This window comes from Staurois parvus, unplaced genomic scaffold, assembly GCF_062004578.1.
Source record: "Staurois parvus isolate SC_StPar_1 unplaced genomic scaffold, SC_StPar_1.0 ptg000576l, whole genome shotgun sequence".
Classification (NCBI taxonomy): Eukaryota; Metazoa; Chordata; class Amphibia; order Anura; family Ranidae; genus Staurois; species Staurois parvus.
The window spans coordinates 3,210,682-3,227,643 of NW_028318372.1; the positions used below are offsets into that span (position 1 = coordinate 3,210,682).

At 41.9% G+C, this 16,962-nt stretch overlaps 1 protein-coding gene across 4 annotated transcripts in view; it reads left to right on the forward strand.

The window, feature by feature from the left end:
• The window catches only part of PEX1 (peroxisomal biogenesis factor 1), a 122,999-nt gene extending 108,003 nt beyond the window's left edge, over nt 1-14,996 (forward strand). Inside the window, exons 21-24 of one of the 4 annotated variants that reach the window (XM_089692125.1) lie at nt 1,036-1,263; nt 4,197-4,370; nt 12,126-12,253; nt 14,828-14,996. In XM_089692125.1, the coding sequence (XP_089548251.1) occupies nt 1,036-1,263; nt 4,197-4,370; nt 12,126-12,253; nt 14,828-14,903 (606 nt within the window). In that variant the 3' untranslated portion in view covers nt 14,904-14,996. The remainder of the gene's footprint in view (nt 1-1,035; nt 1,264-4,196; nt 4,371-12,125; nt 12,254-14,827) is intronic. The other 3 variants (XM_089692126.1, XM_089692127.1, XM_089692128.1) reach the window with 3 other exon arrangements.
• The last annotated feature ends 1,966 nt before the right edge of the window (nt 14,997-16,962 follow it).

Below are 16,962 nucleotides of genomic sequence, written 5' to 3' on the forward strand. Positions count from 1 at the left end.
ACCTGCACTGTGCAATGGTTTTACACAGAGCAGCCCGATCCTCCTCTTCTCAGGTCCCCTGCCGGTACTCCTGAATGCCCCCACAGCAAGCTGCTTGCTCTGGGGGCACTTGTGTGTGCTTGCTCCCGAGCTGGCTCAGTATGTCCATTGCTCTCTCCTTAGTGGCCTGGCAATCAAAGCTCTCACTGCTGCCTCTCTGTCCAGTGGGGAGAGGGAGCCAAGAGAGCTGCTGCGCTCATACAAATCTCTGGTTTAGAATTGGGCTCAGGTAAGTTTTTATGTGAGGGCTGGGGGTCTTGCATGCAGAAGGTTTTTTTACCTTAAGGCATAGAATGCATTAAGGTAAAAAAAAACTTGTACCTTTAGAACCACGTTTACATTTTACTGTCAGATGGGACTGTGGGCATCAGCGGTCAGTTTACAAACAAGAGGTATGTTTATCAAATTCTATATTACTATTTTCTCATCTATTAATGGGCTCAGGAAGGTTTATAGTGCTGCCTACATTGGGGTTTGGATACTGGCAACATAAAACTGTAGGAAAACTACTACTACTACCAGCATGCCCCAGTTTTTTGCTAGATGGGCATCATCTCTTCAGCTGTGCAATGTGGAAGAGTGGGCTTATTGTGTGAGCACCTATTTTTCTTACTATTCAGGATTTTCAGGATTCAATCCATTGGGGTTTTCCATCTGTGTTCGTTATCACATTCTGGGTACTGCTTTGCCACAAAACCGCAAAATTCTGGTAATAGAAGGGATTAGCTAGCCTACAGGGGTTTTTTTTTTGTTTTCCAGTGTCCAGTCCTCTTGTAGGTGGCAGTATAACCCAAAGGTGAGAGATTTCTGTGTCCCTCAGTAGACTCCAAGAAAGTATTTTATGGTGAGTAGAAAAATCCAATTTTCTATGCTTTAATAGATCAAATAATGGTGATAGTTTTTGGGAAAACAGACAGCAGTGTAACTCAGTCAGAGGATAGTGTTGTACGTACGGGAAAGGACAGTTTTCCAATATTTGTCTGTTGGCACTTTCAGGACAATGGTTCTGGATCTGATAGTGATGCGAGTTTATCATCAATGATATTCCTGAACCACAGCAGCGTGTCTGATGAATCAGGAGGAGAAGTGGACAGTGTCTTAGATCAATCCCTTACCTCTCTGGAAATGATCAAAATTCCCCCAGAAGACCCAAAATCCAGTATATGGCGTCTGTATTTTGGGAGCTCCAATGATTCAGATCTGGGAAACGGCAGTTCCGATAAGGTATTACCCAAATTTAAATGTAGGTAAATGTATTTATTTCTGCATGAATGGTTGGCCTGTCTGTATATTTCCTGATGAACTAGCTAATCAAACTTTCTTTTGCTCTGTAATATGAAACGTGCATGCAATTATCTAATGAAGAGTTAAAGTGTATGTAAAGACAAGGTTTTTTGAATAGACTGTGGAAGGGTTATACCTTTTTGTTAAGTTTGTATTTCTGTCTGTGTCCTTTCTGTAGAGATTAAACCTTCTATTTCATTTTATGTTTACAATACAGGAAGTAAAGGAAAACATCCTTGGGGACACAGGCAGCAATATATAACTTGAGATAGTTTTAACTTTTAACCCTTCCCTACTCTATCTAAAACTGAAAAAATAGGGGTGACCTCAACATACACTTTAAACATGAAGCAGAAGGAGAAATAATAATAAATGTACAGACTTATTAATTAAAAATGCACAGAGAGCAGTGATAATGGGCAGAATTTGATAAAACACGGTGATATTTGTATCGGTTTACTGAAATCAAATTGATGAATTGTAATTGATTGATTGGCATCTTTACACATTACATACTGCTCTCTGGTGGCATGCTTTTCAATATACAACTAATATAACTGGTATCGTCATATTTTAAATGTGTTAACTATGTTATTTATCTTATTTAGCTGAGCTCGCAAAAGTAATTGCATCCAACACAACTGTTAAAGGAAACCTGTACTAAGATGAATGTGTAGGCTGCATTCCCCCTAAAAAATGCTAGCTGCCTGGCTGTGTTTGGCTTCAGTGTGATCTTGCATTGGGCTAGCTTTCTTTTCCTGTTAAATATTTGCTGGATCTGCAGGCTGTTTCTAAATTCAGCTGCCTCTCTGCCCATCTCAATCCTGCTTTAGAAAAAATCCTGATCCAACACACTTCTTTGCACCAATAAAGAGTTTTTGTGCTAATACCCTCTGTTAATGCCTTTACTGTCATTGATCTGTAGGCACTAACGTTTTGTGAGGCTGTTTTGGGTTTTTGTTATAAGGGTTAAAAGATTTTTTTTTTAAAATACTTAGGACTGGTATATCTGTTGCATATTCTCATTTGAAGTGGCATTGCTTCAAAAGGCACTAGAAGGTTCATTTAAATATATTCCTCAATAGCCACAAAAGTATATAAATCCAATTTGTGTACACCAAATGCGTTTGCAAACCCAATTGTAAAAGTAGTAGTGCTGCACATAACCCGTGCAGAGGACAGAGATATGCGAAGAACCCATTAGGCTCCACTCACTACAGCCTGTATGCAGAAAACTACAGGAGGGGCGGAGACAAGACCAGTCACCCTGCACGAGGAGTGGGAGCAGCAGTGACCGGTCTTTATTATAGGAAGCTTCTGCACAAAGGAAAGGTTTCACACTAGATTACTGCACAGATCTGGATGAAATACACATGGCTTTTGCATTAACCACCTCCCGCCTGCCATATAGTAATATGACGGGCGCAAGGTGGTTCTCTCGTTCTGGGAGGACGTCATATGACGTCCTCCCATTCTCACTGCGCACGCGCGGCTCAGGGAGCGCGCAGCACGGCGATCGGCAGTGTGCTGTTTCCCTCGGACACAGCGGATCACCGATCACGGAAAGAGCCGAAGATGTCGGTGCCCTTATGATCAGTGTAGCCCCAGCAGTGCCACCTGTCAGTGTCCATCAGTGCCTTATGTCGGTGCCTCGTGCCAGTGCCCATCAGTGCCACATATCAGTGCACACCAGTGCACATCAATGCCACATATCAGTGCCCATCTGAGCTGCCTTTCAGTGTCACCCATCAGTGCCAGTCAGTGCCACCTATCAGTGCTGCCAATCAGTGCCACCTATCAGTGCTGCCAATCAGTGCCACCTATCAGTGCCAGTCAGTGCTGCCTATCAGTGCGCATCAGTGCCGCCTATCAGTGCCAGTCAGTGCCGCCTAACAGTGCCAGTCAGTGCCGCCTATCAGTGCCAGTCAGTGCCGCCTAGTAGTGCCAGTCAGTGCCGCCTATCAGTGCCATGTATCAGTGCTGCCTTTCAATGTCCATCAGTGATGCCTGTCAATGCCCATCAGTGCCACCTACCAGTGCCTCCTCATCAGTGCTCATCAGTGCCACCTATCAGTGTCCATCAGTGCAGCCTATCAGTGCCCATCAGTGCAGCCTCATTAGCGCACATCAGTGAAGGAGAAAAATCACTTATTTACAAAATTTTATAACAAAAACTAAGAAAAAAACTTTTTTTTTTTCAAAATTTTCAGTGGTTTTTGGTTTGTTTAAGAAAAAATAAAAAACCCAGAGGTGATTAAATACCACCAAAATAAAGCTCTATCTGTCACAAAAAAATGATAAAAATTTAATATGGGTACAGTGTTGCATGACAATTGTCATTCAAAGTGCGACAGCGCTGAAAGCTGGAAATTGGCCTGGGCAGGAAGGGGGTATAAGTGCCCTGTAGGCTAGTGGTTAAGGAAATATTTGTTTATCCCCAAAGTTACATTTTCAGTCTGTATATGGCAGTATTCTCTTCTCTTTTACAAATGCATACCATGTCCAATACAATCCACTGGTATCTAGAAGAAAAAATACTACTCTTCTTGTTATGTACAGCCTGCAGTGATAAGGAGGAGGTCAGGACACAGCAAGAGCCTTCTGATACACAGTGAAGCTCAGCTGATTGGGGCTAGCACTCTTTCTGGGAAAACTGCATGTGATTTTTCTTGGAATGTTGAACTTTATGTACTAATATCTTGTAATTCTTATCTACACACTCAAATCGTTTAAGGCAAATTACCGAAGAATGAGAAAATATAAATTGTACTCGTTTCCCCAACCTTTACTGTGTTGTAGCAGTTGCGTCATTGTGCGTCAACCATTATTCCCAACAGCAGGTGTAATATGTCTTCCTTCAACTGTCTTTACAGACCTGCCACAGCTTGTCTGGAAGCAATTCCTTAACTCATGATTTCACTGGCTTGTCTGTAGGAGAATTAGTGCCTTCCCAACCAATAGTGCTCATAACCTCCTTACAAGAAGATCAGCGGGAGCACTGTCAGAGTCTAAACGCTGAGATCTCTGTTCCCACCTACATGAATGTGGTATATTGACTTTCCAAATGCTTCTGTCCTTCCCCATCTGTGTTCCTTCCTTGTTCCTCCATACACACCATACAAGAAGGCAGACAGGTCTATTAAAGGGACTTGTAATACAGCAAACCACATCTCGCAAACCTCATATAAGCCGTCTTTAGCGGTGGGTGCTTGGTTCAATGGTGACACCAGGCAAATCCAAACATAGAAAAAGCCAACACTTTACTGAATTTCCGAGATGACTGTTTACTGAAGTCCTGTGTCAACGTTTCAAGGGTATGCAGACTTTCTTTTCTCTATCACCTAAAAAAAACAGTCCCCCAAAATGTTGGTGTTTCTACTGGTATGGGTACTCTGAAAACATTGGTGTTTCTATTGACATGGAACATCAGTAAACCACCATCTTGGATATTTGGAGCGCTGGCTTTTTTCTATGATTGGTCCCATATCAGTTGAACCACAGTTTCTAGGGTATGCAGAGGTTTTCAAGGGTATTCAGAGGTTTTCTAGGGTATGCAGAGGTATTCGAGGGTATACTTTTTATGTCTGTCACCTTGAAAAGACGGTTGCTCGAAATGTTAAAAGTTTCTACTGACATGGGAGTTCAGTAAATCATCATTTTGGAAGTTTAGCTGGGGTGCTGGTTTATTTCTATGTTAGGGCTGATTAAAGGAAACCTGTGTTGAGAGCAGTACATAGATTGGCAATGCCGACCTCTCCTTCTACAATTGCCAGTTGCATGGGTGTAAGGCTGACGCCCTGAAATTAGTACTTTCTGATACACAGTCCTGGAACAAGCATGCAGATCAGGAACTTTTCTTCCAGTGACTTCGGGGGCTATTTGCTCTTTTTGGGTCATTGAATATGAAAAACGTTGGGATTGGCATGATTTGAGTTAGGAAGTTAGGCAGTTTTTAACATTACCTATTTTAAGGTTTTCATAAGGTTGTTGTTTCTCTGAAATTAAAAAAATTAGAGCAACAATAAAGAGACATTGGGGGGGTTATTTAATAAAACCAATGAGTGCAGAATCTGGTGCAACTCTGCATAGAAACCAATCATCTTCCAGGTTTTATTGCCAAAGCTTAAAGCAGTTAAAATTTTTATTTTTCTATGCAGTGGGGCTGTGCCCGCACTGCACATGTCAACTGCTTGCTTTCCTTCGGAAAATAGCACACCCGCACGTCCAGCAGTGGACTGTTCCTGCCTTCCTCACAGGAACAGCCCATTCACAAGACTGCAACATACGAGGGGCAGGAGTGGTGTAGACTGGTCTTGTGCTCGGAGGATCGGTGAACTAGGTAAGTATATCTCTTTCCGAACCCCTAGACAAAAACGAGCATTTAACCCATGCAGTGCGGGCACAGCCCTACTGCATGGGAAAATACAATTTTTGCCCAGAATTCTTCTTTAATTGAACAAGCTGAAGTTAAAAGCTGATTGGGTACCAAGCACAGCTGCACCAGATTCTAAGTGCACCAATTTTAGTAAATCTACTCCATTGTCACCTTTTCTATTCAGGGCAATGTGAACCCACCCCCTGACCACCTCATGCTGTCCATCATTCCCTCCACTGTTCCTTATTCTGTGCCCACCACTGCAAAATACCCAAAGTGCATTGGAGTGCTGCGGTACCATACACCTTCCTGACACACCTCCTTTGCAGCACACCTATTTCCATGCATTGTAGTGTGCTGGCCCAATTTGCTGGCCCAATTTTTGTTCCATTAGGGTATGTTTTGCAGCTCATTTACATACATGGGTAGCCTAAATGCAACTCATTCACACATGCGATTGCATATGACGCGTCTGTGTTAAACGCACTGCATAGGCCCATCCTGTTGTCAATGGGTCCTTAAAAAGACACTGCAACGTTTGCCTACATGAGAAAGGTGACAGTGTCTCTTTGTGCATTGGTAGACTTTTTATGCAGGCACATTGCCTGACTGTACAGGAATCTTTTTAAGACAGTGTATAGCATAGCAATTATACAAAAAATGTCACTACTATTGCACAGAAAGAGGTATAAAAAAATGTGTTTTTCTTATACGGGATCAGACAGTTCGACTTTCAAATCCTAATCATCCTTAGCCTTATAGGGTCTTATTTATACTAACCTTTACTAAACTGTAGCTATTGCTTTAATATTTCTTGCTGCGCATCAGCTTCCATGCTTCTGATCATTCAATTACAATTCTTGGTCCCAACCCTTTTGCCTTTCTAGCCTCCTTACTGTTTTTATATGGGATAAGCATCCTTTCAAAAAAGGTGCACCTATCCTTTTTGCCCCTCTTCTTGACCTAAACTACCTCACCATCCCTCCGACCAGATCCATACTTACCCAATCTGGCGGCCGGAGCCTGCAGTGTGTGTGTGTGTATATATATATATATATATATACTGTATATCCTGTTCTGACTCTGTGGGTTAGCTGTGCCATCTTTCCTTAGACTTCTATGAATGGTCCTCCAAGGCTGGAGATGCTCAGTGCATGCATAGACTTTTGGAACAGGATGTAAACTAACAGTGGATTGAGTTACGTATGCATCTCATGAAGCAGGAGAAATTTAGATCAGAAAAGGGGATCAAATGGATATATGCACTTAGTTTTAAAATACAATTATCCTTTAATTAAATCCATGAAAGCTGTACAGATATAATTGTACAGTCATGGCCGAAATTGTTGGCACCCTTGATATTTTTCCTGAAAATCAAGTATTTCACACAAAAAAGGTATTGCATTAACACATGTTTTGCTATACACATGTTTATTCCCTTTGTATGTATTGGAACAAATATAAAACAGAGGCAGAAAAGCAAATATGACATAATGTCACACAAAACCCCAAAAATGGGCTGGACAAAAGTATTGGCACCCTTAACTTAATATTTGGTTGCACACCCTTTGGAAAACATAACTGAAATCAGTCGCTTCCTATAACCATCAATAAGCTTCTGACACCTCTCACCCGGAATTTTGGACCACTCTCCCTTTGCAAACAGCTCCAGGTCTCTCTTATTGGAAGGACACCTTTTCCCAACAGCAATTTTAAGATCTCTCCACAGGTGTTCAATGGGATTTAGATCTGGGCTCATTGCTGGCCACTTCAGAACTCTCCAGCGCTTCTTTGCCATCCATTTCTGAGTGCTTTTTGACGTATGTTTGGGGTCATTGTCCTGCTGGAAGACCCAGAATCTTGGACGCAAACCCAGCTTTCTGACACTGGGCCCTACAGTGCGACCCAAAATCCTTTGGTAATCCTCAGATTTCATGATGCCTTGCACACAGTCAAGGCACCCAGTGCCAGAGGCAGCAAAACAACCCCAAAACATCATTGAACCTCCACCATATTTTACCGTAGGTACTGTGTTTTGTTCTTTGTAGGCCTCATTCCGTTTTCGGTAAACAGTAGAATGATGTGCTTTACCGAAAAGCTCTATCTTGGTCTCATCTGTCCACAAGACGTTTTCCCAGAAGGCTTTTGGCTTACTCAAGTACATTTTGGCAAACTGTAGTCTTGCTTTTTTATGTCTCTGTGTCAGCAGTGGGGTCCTCCTGGGTCTCCTGCCATAGCGTTTCATTTCATTTAAATGTCGACGGATAGTTCGCGCTGACACTGATGCTCCCTGAGCCTGCAGGACAGCTTGAATGTCTTTGGAACATGTTTGGGGCTGCTTATCCACCATCCGGACTATTCTGCGTTGCAATCTTTCATCAATTTTCCTCATCCGTCCACGACCAGGGAGATTAGCTACAGTGCCATGGGTTGCAAACTTCTTGATAATGTTGCGCACTGTGGACAAAGGCAAATCTAGTTCTCTGGAGATGGACTTGTAACCTTGAGATTGTTGATATTTTGCCACAATTTTGGTTCTCAGGTCCTCAGACAGTTCTCGTCTCCTCTTTCTGTTGTCCATGCTTAGTGTGGCACAGACAGACACACAATGCAAAGGTTAAGTGAACGTCTCTCCTTTTTATCTGCTTTCAGGTGTGATTTCTATATTGCCCACACCTGTTACTTGCCCCAGGTGAGTTTACAGGAGCATCACATGCTTGTAACATTCTTATTTATCCGCAGTTGTGAAAGGGTGCCAATACTTTTGTCCAGCCCATTTTTGGAGGTTTGTGTGACATTATGTCGAATTTGCTTTCTTTCCTCCCTTTTTTTGTTTTGTCCCAATACACACAAAGGGAATAAACATGTGTATAGCAAAACATGTGTTAATGCAATACGTTTCGTGAGAAATACATGATTTCCTGGAGAAATATCAAGGGTGCCAACAATTTCGGCCATGACTGTATATAGCAGTATGTGAGGTAGTTTGAACGTTTTTGTTTTGGAATAAGGTAATGATGAGGATCTTGTATATTTTGCTTTCATGTTAGAGGTTTCTTCCACCTTCAAAAAAGTATGAAAACCTTTTGACCACTCAGCAGTGACCAGTCACTGATGAGTATCCATAATGGTGGTAGTAGGGATTTCTAGGCAACAGCCCAGGACCCATATAGTTATGGAGACCCAGATCTTTCTCATGAAGGATTAGTAGCGTATTTAAAGGGTAAGTGCACTTTAATAATAAAAACTGCCTTCATTACCCTCATCAGATTAACCATCATAAGTACACAGCTCCCTCGAATGCAGATACTTGTGAGTTCTTCAATGCCCAGCCTGTCTATGGCTGATGAGTGTACACATCCTGCAGTACACTAAAAGCTTATGACATGCATTGGATGCACCAATCCTAGTGTGAGAGCAGAATGGCTATCCAAGGTGTACGTGCCATGCTCAAAAATGTACGTCTAGGTTTGTTTCCCCCTGGAGGTAGACCAACGGTACTCCAAAACTCAGTGTCTACCTGGCACTTTAAATGGCAAGAGGGTTTAAGGCGAAGGGCAGGCAACTCCCGATAAAAGTACTTTATTAATAAAGGGTACAGAGTGCAAGTTACAGCAGTTTACGCATTTCTGTAAACAGCCTTATTCAAAGCCATAAAACAACTCAGAACAAACATATTTAAATACTAAACACAAAGAAAATCTATGTAAAAACTCCTCACGCTGCACATGGCTCCATCAATTCAATTAATTTGTCCATTATTTACAGAAATTGTCTTTGTGTCTAGTATTTAAATATGTTTGTTCGGAGTTGTCTCAAGGCTATGAATAAAGTTGTCTACTGAAATCCGTAAACTGCTGTAGCTTGCACACTGTACCGTTTATTAATACAGTACGTTTATCGGGAGAACGAGTCGCCGGCTCATCACCTTATACTCTCATGCAAGTGCCATGCTGTAGGGGATTTGCAGACCAGCTAAACACAGAAAGTTGGGCTCTTTGGAATCTGAGAAAGGTGTAAACTTACACTGAGTAACACGCTGATGAGAACATTGAAGTGGAATGGCATTTTTCTTTTTAAAGTACTTACCCTAAAGACCTTTATTAAATAGCCTAAGGGTCTGGCATGGCGTATAGCCCCAAAAATTCTTGTGGACATTTTATTTTATGTAGAGCATAGAAATACTGTGTGTAAAATTAATTATATTAAAGTGTTAAAGTCTACTTTTGTAGTAATGAAGGGTTCAAACCCATCTTTTTTTTTTTTTTTTTTTGCTGTTTGTGTCTAGTTTGGGAGATTTCCCTTCACTTCTTGTACTAGTGATGCAACAGGAAGTGAGAGGGAATCTCTACGAAGTGTGGGGAATTATTATAGTTGTTGCAATAACAGGTGTCCCCACTGGAAGATTTACCTTCACCGCTTGTTCTGGTGAAAACTGTAAACTGTAAACTGTCATTCCATTTGTCTCAGAGTAAATAATAATCACTCCCTACTATATCCAAAGCAAAAAAACAAAAAAGGGCAATCCATGGTTAATTTTAAGTATTCCATTCTCAAGCAATGGACAGAATAGGCAGCCTGTGACCTAGTAGTAGTTTAGTAGTAGTAGTAGTTTTATTTGGCACAAATTTCCCAGTCTCAGACCAGCGAAACACAAACTTGTATTTCAGTCATGAATCTTCCATTTATCATTTATTGCTAATGATTAGAAACCATGTTTCAGGAGCCTCTTTGTCAGCCATCATGCTTTTTCAGACTCTGCCCCTAAAATGCTGCCTCTAATCTGTAACAAATCAATTTATACATGAAACAAATCTGAATTACTTGTTGTTGGTTCCCAAAAACATACTGTATGCATGAAGATGTATCTAGTCTGAAGAGAATCATCACGAATCACAGTAGTCTGGTTTTATGCATTTTTATATATATATTTGCATAACAGTGACCTTCTCTGATTCCGCCCAGATCTTCTGATTACTATAAACACGAGTTTCACCATTTCCATGCAAGTTTGTGCTTTGCTGCTTTGGTAATTCTTGGGGCATGAATGAGGACTCCCTTCATTGTCATAGCATTTTGCTGCCTCACTGGCTATGAGGAATGAGTTCACTGCAGACAACAATTAATCTGATGATATAGCATTGCTTGGGTGGTAGGAGCTAACCATATTTTGAGGGATATTTATAACAGAAAAGAGAATGTGAAAATTAGTGAGAAGTTGCCCATGGTAGCCAATCTTATTTTATCTTTAATTCTCTGAAAAATGCAACAAAGAGTCTAATTGGTCATCATTGGTAACCTCTTCCATTCTCTTTTATAAATAGCACCTTTGTCAGTTTTTTTTCAGAGAAAAATATATCACTAGCAACTTAAAGCTATAGATGGTCAGAATGGATGAAATCCAATAGGCAAGACTATACCAATGGCTACAGATGCGGAATGGGTTTCTTCCTTCACTGAAAGTGAAAACCCTTTAAAAATAGGACCTGATACGTTATAGGCCCAGGAATGCTATGGCGGAGGGTAGCAAAAGGGTAAATTCCATACAAAACCCATTGTTGTAAGGCTAATGTGAGAAGCAGAAACATATTTATTAAACAGTATTAGGGTTTATTCATCTATCCAGTTTACAGGTCCTCTAGAACAAGGGTCTCCAAACTTTACAAACAGAGGTTAACCTGAGGGATCCCCAACGTCAGTGATAGTAAACAATGCCTAAAGCTTGGTGGTCAGTAGGAGGACGAATAATGCTCCACGTTTGTTATCAGTGGGAGGAATAGTGCCCTATAGTTGGTGTTGGTGGGAAGAATAGTGCTCCATAGTTAGCGTCATTGAGAGGAATTATGCCCCATCGTTGGTGTCAATGAGAGGCGTTACGCCCCATTGTTGGTGCCCATGGGAGGAATAGTGTCCCATCATTGGTGTCAGTGGGAAGAATAGTGCCCCAATGTTTGTGTCATTGGGAAGAATATTGCCCCATTCTTTGGTGTCAGTGGGAGGAATTATGCCCCCTTATTGGTGTCAGTGGGAAGAATTATGCCCCATTGTTGGTGTCAGTGGGGTGAGTAGTGTCTCATTATTGGCATCAGTGGGAGGAATAGTGCCCTATTGTTGGTGTCAGTGGGAGGAATTATGTCCCATCATTGGTGTCAGTGGGAAGAATAGTGCCCCAACGTTAGTGTTGTTGGAAAGAATAGTGCCCCAAGGGCCGGATAAAGGCACACAAAGCGCCTCATCCAGCTCGTGGGCCATAGTTTGGAGACCACTACTACAGAACCAGCAAAACACTTCCCTGGTATTCTGATCATGTCATCTGTTTTTATGATATATCATTGTGAAAATAGCATATCTGTTTCTTCCAATGGTCTGGAAGAAAACACTGAGAAGAATATATCTTCATAATAAATCTTTATCTTGTATCATTCAGCAGGAAACATCTCACTGCCCTGTAGAATCAAAGAAGAGAATACGCATCACCCAGCATCACCTTACGACTGCACTCACCAGCACAAGACCGTCAATAAGTGCAGAAGACAGGAGATTTTTTAATCATCTGTAAGCAATGAAAAAAAAACAAATGATGATATAGCTAAACAAACGTTAGCTATACCGTAATTGTATCTTTGAACACTAAAAGCTTTGTGGTTAGAGTACATCCAATTAATTTGATCCCTCTTGGAAGACCCTTCAAGGTTGGGTGAACTGTAACCACTTCATGATCAGCAATTTATGACCCTCATTCTTAAGAGAACAATAATGAACATTTCCCTGCTACTAGAATTTTCCCAGTGCAGTTGGATTAGTGGTTTCCATTAGGCTCCAGTTAGACATGTTTGGGTAAAGATCAAAACTAGCCATTGATCTGCTCCAAAAACTAGCAAATAGACAGGCCTGATATTGGCGAGGATCCCACCTAAAATCTCATACCTTTATTTAGCACAAGGGATACTTGTCCACTAAATAAAATAATTGGGTTCCCTTAAAGTGAATCTGTCACTATAGTAAATTCTCTGTAGAAATGGCATACCTCTAAATAAATGGTTACATGATCGGCTTTAGATAGCAGCCATGCTGCTGAATGTTGCTCCAATGCTGAGAAATGGTCCCCCAAACTCCTCTGGGAATCTGACACTTCCAGGAGTGATGATCTCCTGGGTCCCCCATAGTTCTCAATGGTTTCTCCTGATGACCCCCACCATACCACTGTATCCAGTAGTGATATGGAGCTCAGCAAGAGGAACTAGTGCCCCGTGCAGGGGACTCAGGAGATTGTCTCTTGGTTTCCCAGTGGATTTTAGGAGATCATTTCTCAGCAAAGCAACAACATTCAGCTTCTCAGGTGGTGAGTAATTTTTTAAGCAGATATATATATGCAACTCAAACTGTCAACAGTAACCAATGGGTAGAGGGGCCATGGTCATAAAGTGGCACAGCTCACTTTACCTTGAATGTTTCACAAAGGGGGATAAAATGTCATCCAGTCCCTAGCTACTCTCTTACCACAAAGCATTTGTTAAGCCGGCCATGGACGGTTTGAATTTCAGCTGGTTCAGCAGGGACCAGCCAAGATTTGAACCATGTACGGGCAGGTTGAATGTAATCAAGTTGATTGATTGATCAACAACCAGTCTGAGGGGTTTTACATGTGATTATTGCTAGCTGCTATTATAGCTGCTAGCAGTAATCACTGTGTCCTCTCCAGCAACCCCCCCCACCCTTCCCCAGCTGGAAGAACACAATGGCTCTGCAGGAGGGATTCCCCCATCAACAGGGACTGTGTTGATGGGAGGATCTAGTGATTTTTCTCTCCTGCAACCATGGGTTAAAAATCACACCTTCTATGGCTGGCTTAAGTTTCACATTCTTAGGTAATATCTACACACCTGATCCTGTGACTATTTTCTCTGTTGTTGCAAATAAGTTGCATCACATGGTTGCTCCTTTATATTTTTTTAAGAGTTTCAATGGAAATTTGGTCCTGTAAAGGATCTAAGCCCTACTTGCCAATTCCTTATCCTTAAAAATGAACAAAATGGGCTGGAGAAGTGAAACTATTACTTTAAGATCACCAACTAATGCAGGCCATAGACGGGTAGTTTATCGGCCGAATTTTCGTCCGCACAAAAATCGGCCGATATACACGCACTTAGTGGGGCTAACCCGTCAGCCGTTTTTCGCAGATCTTCTCATTTATTTTTATCCGTCATGCTGGGAAATCCATTGGTGGCAGCATCGGCAACGGGGCCAATTTTCGTTTATCGGCCGATTAATGGCCCGTCTATGGCCTGCAATACTCAGATATTCCCAAAGAGCAAAGTCTGTGTTTGATTGTTACCAAGAACCCAGGCAAGTAACTATAGTTCTGCTCCTTGTGGCCCCAGGTTTGCCCCTTAGTAACAATTTAGTGGAGACTGAAATGCAGCTGATGAGGTAAGGGTCTCTATAACAAGGGATGATGAAACCTGCTGGCGCTGAACCACAATTTAAATACAATGGTATCTCGATTTACGAATTTAATGCGTTTCCTGGGACGTTTCGTATTGCAAAAAATTCATAAACCGAAACGCGGTTTCCCATAGGAATGCATTGAAAACCAATTAATCCGTTCCGGAGGTCAGAAAGAAGTTAAAAAAAAAAAAGTCTTTTATCTGTTCAAAACTCTTTATAAACTGCACTTTAAAGGCATAAATACTGTACAGGGACATGATTCATTTCCAAAATGGCTCCAAAACTCGATGCAAAAACTGCTCCAACACCTCCACACTCGACGCCACGTGCTACCCAGACTCTGGCATGCACGTGGTCGGAGCTATAAGCCTCCCAGGCGCATTGCATCCTGGGGAAACTTGCTTCGTATTGCGAAAAAAATTTGTAAACCGAGGCATTATTTTCAATGGATTTTCATTCGTAAACCGAAAAATATGTTAACCGAGGCGTTCATAAACCGAGGTATGCCTGTGTCAGCTTTCAATAAAGTTAAAGAGACACCTGCGCATTCAGGTCAAAGTGACGGTGCCTCTCAATAGCCCTCACCTCCAGCAAGGTACCCATCAGCTCCCCACTGCAGAGTCCACCCTAAACACTAGTGTTGAAGCTTAACCGTTCATTTTTTTTTTTTTTTTTTTACAGCTATGAAAACTTCCAAAATCCGAAGAAATCAGGTGGACAACTCTCTAGAAGTGGCAAGAAAGTAACACTGGCCTAATTTCCTCTATGTTAAGAATTTGCTGTAAAAGTAATGTATAATAATTTGAGTTATGTTCATAACACAGAAAAAATAAATACATTTATTTTTTAAGTCCTCCTTATCTTTCTTACTTATTTACAATATAAAATAAGTTGATACAATATGATAAAATAAGTAGTGGGCTCCTAACTTGCTGTGCTCTCTGCATGTGCTGCCCTTTTCAACCCCATCATTTATCAGCGATGACCAGCTCACTTTTGGGGACTACAGAACACCTTTCCCACTATGTTTTGGAGATGTTCCATAGTTCTATCACACTTCCTATTCTAGGATGACAGTGCTACTCTTCCATAGAAACAGTACAGTGAATGAGTGTTGCCAACCTAGGACAGGAAGTGTGTTACTGGCAGGATCACCACGATAAAAAAATATCTTGAAAAAAAGAAAACTGATGCAGCCGCCACATCTATGGACTGGTTGGCTGAAATATTCAGTGTTTGGTTTTGGATTAACACTTTAGAGGTACACTCTAATTATTTAACATGAAAAAGTTTGCTTTGAAACTCGGTCACTACAGTTTTATTCTCACATAGGGATTTGGTTATATAGTTGGCATTCTCTGTCTCTTAGTTTCAGGTACTCACACACTGCTCTGCGTACGCGTTTTTTCCGCGGAGCCTTGTGTTTTTGATGCATTTGCATTGCGTTTTTTCCCTATACAGTGAGGAACAGAAGTATTTGAACACCCTGCGATTTTGCAAGTTCTCCCACTTAGAAATCATGGAGGAGTCTGAAATTCACATTGTAGGTGCATTCCCACTCTGAAAGACAGAATTTAAAACAAAATTCAGGAAATCACATTGTATGATTTTTAAAGAATTTATTTGTCTCGCACTGCTGAACATAAGTATTTGAACGCCTAAGAAACAGCAAGAATTCTGGCTCTCAAAGACCTGTTACTGTGTCTTTAAAAAGTCCACCTCTACTCCACTCATTAATCTAACTTAGTAGCACCTGTCTGAGCTCTTTAAAGACACCTGTCCACCCCACAGGCAGTCAGACGCCAACTACTACCATGGGCAAGACCAAAGAGCTGTCAAAAGACACCAGAGACAAAATTGTGGACCTCCACAAGGCTGGGAAGGGCTACGGGGCAATTGCCAAGCAGCTTGGTGAAAATAGATCAACTGTTGGAGCAATTGTTAGAAAATGGAAGAGGCTAAAGACGACTGTCAGTCTCCCTCGGACTGGGGCTGCATGCAAGATCTCACCTCGTGGGGTATCACTGATGATAAGAAAGGTGAGGAATCAGCCCAGAACTACAAGGGAGGAGCTGGTCAATGACATGAAGAGAGCTGGGACCACAGTTTCATAGGTCACTGTCGGTAGAACACTACGCCGTCATGGTTTCAAATCATGCATTGCACGGAAGGTTCCCCTGCTCAAGTCATCACATGTCCAGGCCTGTCTGAAGTTTGCCAATGACCATCTGGATGATCCAGAGGAGGCATGGGAGAAAGTCATGTGGTCAGATGAGACCAAAGTAGAACTTTTTGGTCTAAACTTTACTCGTCGTGTTTGGAGGAAAAAGAAGGATGAGTTGCATCCCAAGAACACCATCCCTACTGTGATGCATGGGGGTAGTAACATCATGCTTTGGGGGTGCTTTTCTGCGAAGGGGACAGGATGACTGCACTGTTTTAAGGGAGGATGAATGGGGCCATTTATTGTGAGATTTTGAGCAACAACCTCCTTCCCTCAGTCAGAGCATTGAAGATGGGTCGTGGCTGGGTCTTCCAACATGACAACGACCCGAAGCACACAGCCAGGATAACCAAGGAGTGGCTCTGTAAGAAGCATATCAAGGTTCTGGAGTGGCCTAGCCAGTCTCCAGACCTAAATCCAATAGAACATCTTTGGAGGGAGCTGAAACTCCGTGTTGCTCAGCGACAGCCCCGAAACCTGACAGATCTAGAGGAGATCTGTGCGGAGGAGTGGGCCAAAATCCCTGTTGCAGTGTGTGCAAACCTGGTCAAGAACTACAGGAAACGTTTGACCTCTGTAATTGCAAACAAAG